Consider the following 10,301-nt stretch of genomic DNA (forward strand, 5'->3'; position numbering starts at 1 on the left):
AGAAGAACTACAATTTTAATTTGTTTTTAAAGTAATTTAATGTATTCTTGCAACTGTTTGGATTAAATTTGGTATTCTGATTGATCATAGTAATCCAAATGTACATTTTGCTGTGGCCAGAACATCTCAGCTGGGTATTGGTTTTGTGGTGGAATATAACGTCGATTGGGATCTGGAACGGGTGTCATCATCAGTTGCGGATGATGATATTGATTGCTATATGGACAAGAGTGCTGTCTGAAAGTTGGGTGCTGTTCTCCGTGAAGAAAATCTGGCTGCAGTGAAAATTCCGGTGGCTGAAAGTTTGAATCCATGCGTGTTATGTTATACTTATGCACGGTGCGTTCATAGAATCCATCTGGAAGCATTCGAATGTTCTCTTTTAGTTGAGGATTGTAGCCATGGTTTCTGGGCTGAGAGGTACTTGGTTCTGGATTATGTACAGGTTCCTGAAATTGATGATAGGATCTATGTTCCGGCTGACACTGTTCCTTCATTTGAAATTGATGCTGCATGGCTGGTGCTGAAGCTGGTGACTTAGTGGTCATCCACTGATCCCGCGGATCTATAAGGAATCCCTCATCGAAGGGAGTGATATTTTGTGGAGCACTCACAGAGATCTGCGGTTGTAGCATATGATCCGGAGGCTTCGTAAATCCTTGATGGAGACTTGGAGGAAGACCCGTGTAGTGATGAGGACAAGAGTTACAGGGCGGTCGTCCACAGGCCTGGAGTAGAATTTCCCTGTTACAGGGAGTTGTTGTCTCTATAAGAACTGTGTTCTCATTGATATTTGCCTGGTTTCTGTTCCCAGCACTTTCACAACTACGAAGTTTTCGAGGATGCATTAGGGTCACCGTTTCCAGTGTTTCCACGTCAGTCGATGTATTGGGAGCTACTAATCGGGAGTTCGGAGGTAGATCTGTCCAAGTTAAGTCAGTAGAATACCCAGAAGCTCCAACTTTAGCTGAATTATGCGACCTTTCCTCGTTTTGATGACTATCTCGGTGGCTTTGGTCACTATTATTTCTATTACAAGTTCGGTATTCATCTTGTCTGTGCTGATTTTCGTAATACATATTCAGTTGCTCAGGATATTGGCTGCTAACCGAAATGAATCTTCTGCTTTGCGAATTGTTTGAATCATTTCTTTGAATACGTCTAAGTACTGGATAAGATGTATGGGATGGGGCTTTACGTCTATTTTCTGAAGATGGTGGATTGTTACTCAAAGAATGTGAACCGCCTGGATAATTTATATTCTGCAGATTCCTATTTCTCCTTTCAGTGGATTGTTCTGCTGTATCCGTTCTAGTAGATGGCGAAGAAGCTAGAACAAATACACCGTTCATCTGACCAACAGAAGAATTGCAGTTTCGATTCCTCGTTCTTTTTGTTCTCTGGGTTTGTAGTGGAAGGTGTCTTGTAGTCGCTGGTGCCATTTGAAGTTGATTGGTATTGAGTCTGGTGAAGTTTAGACCTAATTTCCTCCTGAAATAGGTTTGGATTAAAAATGAGAGATTATAATTATCGGAAAAGAAGAACACTCACAATGGTTTTGGCTGGGAAATGCCCAATTCTTCCGTGCTGCTCATACGAAAAGGTACTTGCACCATTGCACTGTGGTCCAGAATTCGATTTTTTTGGCATAAAGTCTAAAAATTGAGCTACAGACTTGAAACTTTGTACATTTTGTTGTTAAATCACAAATAGTTTGCACAGAAAATTTGAAGTTTGTGCGACCACGCCCTCTCTTGCCTCCCATATTAACTACTGGTATGACTCAGGAGTCAACGAAATATAATTTTTTTTTTTTTTTTTTTTTTTTTTAAAGTCGTGTATATTGTTGTTTTAAAAATAATCGCCCTCTTTTTCTTTTAGTTCTACATTATAAATTTCCGAATCTGAACTCGAATCAGAATCAGAATGTGAATCCAATATTTTGTCTCATGGATCAGGTTTAAAATTAGACTGTATTTCCAAAAGACTTATTACTGCCTTCGGAAGTGGTTTTTCCTATTTTTTCTCTCTCTTTCTTTTAAACAAATTGTTGATAAAAGTGGGTCCGAGGAATCAATCGCTCTGTGGAAAATATCACTCATCCTATTGATCCGACTATTTTTCCTTGCATGTGATAGTCGGTCCCTTTTGTAAAGTTTATTCCAGGCTTCACTCGAATTTTCAGTTTCCTTTTTAATCTTTCTCCTGCATTTTGGTAGGATAAGTTTCGGCGTCCCATTTGCTGGGGTGTTTTGGAGTTTTCAAAATCACTAACAAGAATTCTTATCTTAGACGCCATCCACTTGGTATGTTTGGAAATAAATCGGTCTAGTTGTCTGTTGCACTCGGGCAGTTTTCTTTTAATAAATTATTTAAAATTTACTATTTTTTTGTCAATCTCTTCTGTCTTTTTCGATTCCTGATTATTGTTGTTGATTGCGGAATAAACGTAATCCGAAACATAATTTATTTGCCTATTGTTACGCCTCCAAATGTTCACGAGGTCGCTATGTCTGAACTCGAACTTGCCTATATAAAATCAAATTTTTAAGAAAACGAGCAAAAATGGGCAAAAGATATTACTTTACCGTCAAAGACAATAGTTAAAGGTACAAACTGACGTTTTTAACTTTTGTCAGAAATTGTCAGAAAATTAGTTATACTCCACGAAACACAGGGGACACGTTAAAATTTTCTGTTAAGATACACATAAATTGGATGTCACACAACATAAAAACAGTACAACTATACATATATTACCTACATAAGTTAAAAACATCATACCTTGGCATTTATTTTCCATATTTTACTATAATTTTTGGATGCGTATTAACGATCATACCACATGCAAAAGTAAGCAAGTAATTTTTCGGAAATTGCATTCTCTCAATCAGCTTTTTAACACTTCAACTTTAAAAGCTCATAAAACGATTTAGTGAAGCTTTCGGTCAATTATGTTTTTGGTTTTTATTTATATGATCAATTTTCTATTAGAAAATAATTGCTAGAAGACGATATATTGACATAAAAATTTAGACTTTATGCCAAAAAAAACGAATTCTGGACCATAGTGCAATGTATCCACGCACAAGGACATCAAACTCGAATGCCTTCTACAGCTGCATCTAGGAAGGATGCCATACAATATGAACAAGTAAAATCAGAATCTTGTGAAAAACCGATGTCTATGGGCAAACGGGGTATTATGAAACGAGAATGGGTTCACCCTAATCGAAGATTCGGAGATAGTACCTTAAATAAGAATATTTGCTTTAGGGATCGCATCTCCACTTACAGTCAATCAACCGAAATGGAGCTGCCCACAAAACAATGTCCCCGATATGATTGTTCATATACTTCCAGCAGAACCAATACTGATTGCGACTGTAGATCCTCAAATAGCGAATTTAGATCCTCAAAGAGTGTGAAGAGTAAAAGTTCACAAAAATCTTCTGATATGAGTGTTTCGAATAGTAGTTATACTGCCACAAGTGAAAGGGAGTGTTTTTCTGAAGGATCGAAGACCAAGGAAGAATGCCCAAAGAAATCTTCTCCAGAAAGAAACTCAAATATAAGCAGCCACGAATCCCTGTCATCGTCTAGAAAAACATCTCATAGTTCTCTGAAGAATAGTTCGAAAACGAAAAAGTCTTCCCAACGAAATGAAGTTAAGCAAATTGTAAATAAAAATCAAGATATTCCACGAAATCAAACAAGAAATAAAAGGATACAACGACATAAGAATCGTATGAGTTCTGGAGGCGAAACTTTTCCAGAGAACTCCACAGATTGTGATCATGATGAAGTCCCTGAAGTAGCAGAAGCACAAACTCCAAGCACTTCCAAAAACAGTATCTCAAAAGCTTTGAAACCAAGCCAAAATAAAAGTGCCATTGATATAAAAGAAAGTAGCCTCAGTAGAAACTCGGACCATTTGATTTCTGAAAGAAATACCCGAAAAGAAAGTTCGCAAGAAAGTGAGAAACGAAACCCGGATGAAAGAATTAATTTAGATAGCCATCAAAACGCTGCGGTTAATCCAAAACAAACTACAGATCAAAGTTGCAATACAAATCGAGAAGTATCTTTCAGGCAGCGCTCAAATTCAGCTCCAGAATGCTGGATGCTTCAATTCGCCCAAGGAAACCCAACAAATAAATCTGAAAAATCACATTCACAGGAAAATTGCAAAGAAAACAACAATTGTTCGGAAAACGTACTTGTACTCAAGGACGAAACTTGTGAAAGTGATTCAGATGACTATGAAATCGTAAGATGCAATAATATCTCAACAGAAGAAGAGACTGTAACTGCGAACTGTCGTGAATGCGAAACTCCGAACTACAGTATAAATGCAAGTATTTTAAATCAACTTGGAAATGAGGAAAGCTCGATTAGTTCTACACAAAGCCAAATAACCTTTATCCTTGCCGACGATCAACGTCTAAATGATCTTAACATATCACAACAGGACCAAGGAAGGTATGAAAAATATACAAATAATTGTTTATATTTCCAAAACTTCCAATATTCCAGAGAAAAACCACCAATGCACTATGGTCCAGAATTCGTTTTTTTTGGCATAAAGTCTAAATTTTTATGTCAATATATCGTCTTCTAGCAATTATTTTCTAATAGAAAATTGATCATATAAATAAAAACCAAAAACATAATTGACCGAAAGCTTCACTAAATCGTTTTATGAGCTTTTAAAGTTGAAGTGTTAAAAAGCTGATTGAGAGAATGCAATTTCCGAAAAATTACTTGCTTACTTTTGCATGTGGTATGATCGTTAATACGCATCCAAAAATTATAGTAAAATATGGAAAATAAATGCCAAGGTATGATGTTTTTAACTTATGTAGGTAATATATGTATAGTTGTACTGTTTTTATGTTGTGTGACATCCAATTTATGTGTATCTTAACAGAAAATTTTAACGTGTCCCCTGTGTTTCGTGGAGTATAACTAATTTTCTGACAATTTCTGACAAAAGTTAAAAACGTCAGTTTGTACCTTTAACTATTGTCTTTGACGGTAAAGTAATATCTTTTGCCCATTTTTGCTCGTTTTCTTAAAAATTTGATTTTATATAGGCAAGTTCGAGTTCAGACATAGCGACCTCGTGAACATTTGGAGGCGTAACAATAGGCAAATAAATTATGTTTCGGATTACGTTTATTCCGCAATCAACAACAATAATCAGGAATCGAAAAAGACAGAAGAGATTGACAAAAAAATAGTAAATTTTAAATAATTTATTAAAAGAAAACTGCCCGAGTGCAACAGACAACTAGACCGATTTATTTCCAAACATACCAAGTGGATGGCGTCTAAGATAAGAATTCTTGTTAGTGATTTTGAAAACTCCAAAACACCCCAGCAAATGGGACGCCGAAACTTATCCTACCAAAATGCAGGAGAAAGATTAAAAAGGAAACTGAAAATTCGAGTGAAGCCTGGAATAAACTTTACAAAAGGGACCGACTATCACATGCAAGGAAAAATAGTCGGATCAATAGGATGAGTGATATTTTCCACAGAGCGATTGATTCCTCGGACCCACTTTTATCAACAATTTGTTTAAAAGAAAGAGAGAGAAAAAATAGGAAAAACCACTTCCGAAGGCAGTAATAAGTCTTTTGGAAATACAGTCTAATTTTAAACCTGATCCATGAGACAAAATATTGGATTCACATTCTGATTCTGATTCGAGTTCAGATTCGGAAATTTATAATGTAGAACTAAAAGAAAAAGAGGGCGATTATTTTTAAAACAACAATATACACGACTTTAAAAAAAAAAAAAAAAAAAAAAAAATTATATTTCGTTGACTCCTGAGTCATACCAGTAGTTAATATGGGAGGCAAGAGAGGGCGTGGTCGCACAAACTTCAAATTTTCTGTGCAAACTATTTGTGATTTAACAACAAAATGTACAAAGTTTCAAGTCTGTAGCTCAATTTTTAGACTTTATGCCAAAAAAATCGAATTCTGGACCACAGTGCATTGGCAGTAATGTTGGTTGCTTTGCCTATGAGTTTGCCATTTTGGCATTCGACATCCATTCACAAAAAGAGGCTGGCACACTGTACTCGGCATCATAACCCTTGTAAACTTTGGAATAACTCTTGGTATCCTGCACAGACAAATATGTGGTTTTAAAATAGGCGTGGGAACACATACAAAATTAGTTTTCTTATCGGTTTCCTTTGGTTTTTTCAAGTCTCCATCCTTACGATTTGAATTGGCTTCTACCTTTTCTTCTGACTTTTTCTGACTTTCTGTAGAAACCGATGAAGAATCGGCATTCGATTTTGCCTGAGTATTAGTAGGCGTACTTTTATTTTCCTTATTGTTGGTCTCTGATTTAGGCTGCGGTAATATGTTTAAAGAATTCCTTGATGAACTATTCTTAAAACTTCCTAATGATGCTGTCTCTTGTGGATTAGAGGGCTTCGAATTATCACTTTTATCGTCTTTCTCAGGTTCAATGGGTTCATTTGGGGATGACTCCTTAGAATTTTCCACACCGGCTTCATTTCTTTCGTTCTGAATGCTACTTTCAATTGTAGATTTCTCAGCAAAGCAGCGTGATAAGATTTTCTCTTGACCTTCAGAAGATTTGCCAGCCAGTTGATTTCTGATTTGTTCCAGGCAGATCAAAACAGGATCAGATTCTTCTTCGATGGTTTGAGTAGATGTTTCGCAGGGCGAGGCTTTATTTCCACGTCTAAATCCTTTTTTCTTTGTGAATGTTATTGCTTTGGTGGATGAACTGCTAGATTGCAGATCTGGATTTGGAAGAGCTGGACGCATTGAGAAGCTTAGTGGCCACTCTAGCTTACTATTCTTCTGAATCCTTCCTTCCGGGACAACGGCCTTAAGGATCTGATAGTTGCTATTGCCTTGAAACAACTGCGAACCAAATAGATTCTTCATGCTAATAGGAAAGGGAATATTTACTCGAAAGGGCACATTGCATTCAAACCTATTTACGATTCGCATTTAAACAAGGATTAAGCTAGAAAAGCCCACTCACCATATACCATCGTCATCTAAGGGCTGTTCAATATTTCCAGCTGTTGATCTTTTAGGCGTCTTTTTACGTTCTCTTCTACGTTTAGGATTGACTTTAACAAGCGCTTTTTGATGCTGTTCCAAATCTGATTTTGACTTTGGATTTTGCATTCCTTGATTAGCCAAGGATTTACTTGTGGATCCAACTTTATTTAAACATGTTTTTCCTTTGAAATATGAAGATTTAGAAGTCAGTTGTGAATTCCTCATTAAATAATTTACCTGTTATTAAGTTTCGTGTATAGGTATCCTTGCACGGAGATTGTCCTTTTGGCTTGCCAAATTTACATGGAGAACTGCTAACAATCTTTGAAGTTCCTTGGGCTTCTTTCCCGAACTTCCTGATACCCTCTTTCAAATCTGTTCCAACTGATCCACCTAATCTATAGCCATTGCCCAGCATGGCTTTATTTCGTACAGAAATGCAAGGATGCGTTTTTTGGCAGCACCATGTGTGCTGACACCTCTGAAAACCGCCGTTCATTTGATTTAAATTACAAATTCTTGAATTAAAACAATGGCAGAGGGGATGTCCCTTCCTCTGACTATATATTTTATAGAAAAATCTGTAATTTGAACAAAATGGGGCGTTCAGCTCAGATTCTTGACCACTCGTCCGCTAAAGTTTGGAAAACTGTGAATTTAAAATGTGCAAGACTGAAATTCAAGCAGTTGACAAAAAACTCAAATATTAGGCTTTAAAATCGAAACTTTATTCAAAGCATTTCATTTACTCGCCTCAATTTTAAACGGAAGAATTGCACAACTTCATGTTCAAATTGGTATTTGTAAGGTATCTTAGCTTGAAGAAACATTTATGTTGACTGTTCAAGATAAGTTACGCCCACAAACCTAGAACTTTTCGAAATCTTTAGCGCAGCCAACATCGGGGCATCATGAATCTCATTTGGGCATACCGCTGGCAACAACAACTGGGACAAAATTGTGGAGAATGAGAACACTTATTGGACTGGGCTGGTGGACCTGATCTTATGGGCTGTTGCTGCTGACAGGATAATCGCTGCTGCTGTAGCTGCTGCTTCTGCTGGCAAGGAGGCGGCTTCTTGGGCGGGCAAGGTGGTGCTCTACACGACTGAATCTGCTGACAATGAGCCATTTGCTGCTGTTGTTGCTGCTGCTGAAAGGGAGCCATTTGGCAGGAAAACTGTTGCGGATTCGGCTGGAAGTAGTTATTCTGATTTGGCATCGTTAGTGGCACAGGATACAGACCAAACTGCATCTGTTGCTGTGACGACTGTGCAGCTGATGGCATGGTCCAAATCGTCTCCGACCTGGTGGACTCGATGGTTTGGCACGGAAAGCTAGCCGGCAATGCATGCTGATCCAATTGCGCGTTAAATCCCTGATCCTCTTCGCCGTTTTCCATGGTTTCATCCGGTTGAGCATCGCCCACGTCGTGCTCCTCTGCCAGGACATCCATGAACTGAGTTTCTGGCGCCCAACGTGGGACGTCGGTGGCATTCTGGGACAGCACATGCATCTGTCGCACTCTTGTGGCTCCACAAGCACTATTTAACTGCAGTTGCACTTGGGCAATCTGCGCCTGAGCCTCGAGCATTTGCTTCTTCAGCTCCTCGGCCAGCATTTCGGTCAGGCCATAGTTGTTCTGCTCAATGCCTTGCTGTTGCATTTGTTGTTCCATTTGATCACAGGGATTCACTTGCTGAAGCTGCTGACAAGGATACATATTCTGCATCGGCGGTAGAACTTGCTGCTGCATCGACTGTTGCAGATTGTAGGCAAATGCTTTGCTGGACTGCTGCTGCTCCTGACACTTGAGACATCCTTTTGGTTTCGCACTGGGACAGGGTGGATTTCGTCCACAATTTCGTTGCTGTTGCTGGAAGCAAGATTGTGGCTGCTGCAAGCAAGATGGTTGCTGTTGCAAGCAAGATGGTTGCTGTTGCAAGCAAGATGGTTGCTGCTGCAAGCAAGATGGTTTCTGTTGAAAGCACGGTTGTTGCTGTTGAGGACAAGATCGTTGCTGTCCAAACCAATTACCATTCTGTTGCTGTGGACAACCCGTGCACTTACTGCACCTCGAAATCGATGGCGGTTCGTTGTTCATGTTATCATCTTCACATTGCAGGCTCAGGAAATGTGCCTCGGTAACCTCGCATGCGGTGACTATTTCCGCTTCACCCATAATTTGCTGTTCCTCATCGCATATGGTCACGATATTTCCGCAATTGGGGACGTCGGATTGGAACCATTGGCAAGTACCAGGACGATGTCGTGTGGGATACTCTCCCCGAAAGCAGGGAATTATCTTCGAGTTCGATGGCTTCGGATCCGTTTCTGGTATACCTTCAGTGGGCTTTTCTTCCTCTTTTATTAAATTGTTTTCCGTTTCCGGTTTCAAGTTCTCCTGCGTTTCCGGAATTGAATTATTTGTGTCTTTCGCGTCTGTTGGCTTGTTTTCTTCGGTCAAGACCGGAACTCTGGAAGGTATCTTTTCGAACTCTTTTTCTCTGGCCTTGGCAACGGATGCCTCACTATGCAGCTCTGGTATCTTATTGAACTCTTCTTCCCTGCTTTTCGCCTTCACTGTGGGGGATTCATTGCGACGTTTAGCTGAGGCCATATTAGACTGACCAGGAGTCTTTGAATTGGGTGGATCTACGCCCAGCACTGGTTTCACCGGCATACCCGCCTTCAATCGAACCGGTGTCTTGAGCTTACTGTGCGATACCAATGGCACACAATCTGGACTGCCCATCGATCTGCAGACACTGGCCTGCCGGCGACGACGAGGTGTGGTTGGGCAGGAAGATCGGGAACGCACGGCTTCCTGTCCAGACGGTAAACTCTGAGCCAGGGTTCGCAGCAACTGCTGTCCTACTCGATTGCTGGATTGCTCCGAGGATAAGTTCCTCCTCGGAGGAGGACTCGCATTACGCCAGTAGGGACTGGACCTGGATGACTTGACTCCGCCATTGGGCATTTCTTCTTTTTCCCCAGATACAATTTGTTGTCTCAATTATACAATGCTTCCGTTTAAATTTGTTTTTTGGCGTGACAAAGAATTTTGTAATGTCATTTTTTTGACCAAAACTAAAAAGAGAGTTTTGGTCGACATAAATAGTAAGTTAAATGAACCAAGGAAGTCTTTCTGTTTAAAAGGTTTCTTTATTTCATATTCATATCGTATTATAAGCTGTAAAACACTGATATTAAGATGGTAGCACCTCTTTCAAAACG

General features: G+C 39.3%; 2 protein-coding genes across 2 annotated transcripts; both read right to left on the reverse strand.

The window, feature by feature from the left end:
• Nucleotides 1-22: 22 nt before the first annotated feature.
• Nucleotides 23-7,563, reverse strand: LOC6737865. The gene is made up of 5 exons (XM_044922896.1): nt 7,302-7,563; nt 7,042-7,246; nt 6,003-6,942; nt 1,552-1,634; nt 23-1,491 (listed from the first exon to the last, which is right to left on the reverse strand). The coding sequence occupies exons 1-5, from the start codon at nt 7,561-7,563 to the stop codon at nt 63-65; spliced, it is 2,919 nt and encodes a 972-aa protein (XP_044778831.1). The 3' UTR covers nt 23-62.
• On the reverse strand, nt 7,301-10,140 carry LOC6737866 (RNA polymerase II degradation factor 1). Its single transcript, XM_002084658.4, has one exon. The coding sequence runs from the start codon at nt 10,042-10,044 to the stop codon at nt 7,951-7,953; it is 2,094 nt and encodes a 697-aa protein (XP_002084694.2). The 5' UTR covers nt 10,045-10,140; the 3' UTR covers nt 7,301-7,950.
• Between the last annotated feature and the right edge of the window lie 161 nt (nt 10,141-10,301).

The sequence above is a fragment of the Drosophila simulans genome, chromosome 3L (genome assembly GCF_016746395.2).
Source record: "Drosophila simulans strain w501 chromosome 3L, Prin_Dsim_3.1, whole genome shotgun sequence".
NCBI lineage: Eukaryota > Metazoa > Arthropoda > Insecta > Diptera > Drosophilidae > Drosophila > Drosophila simulans.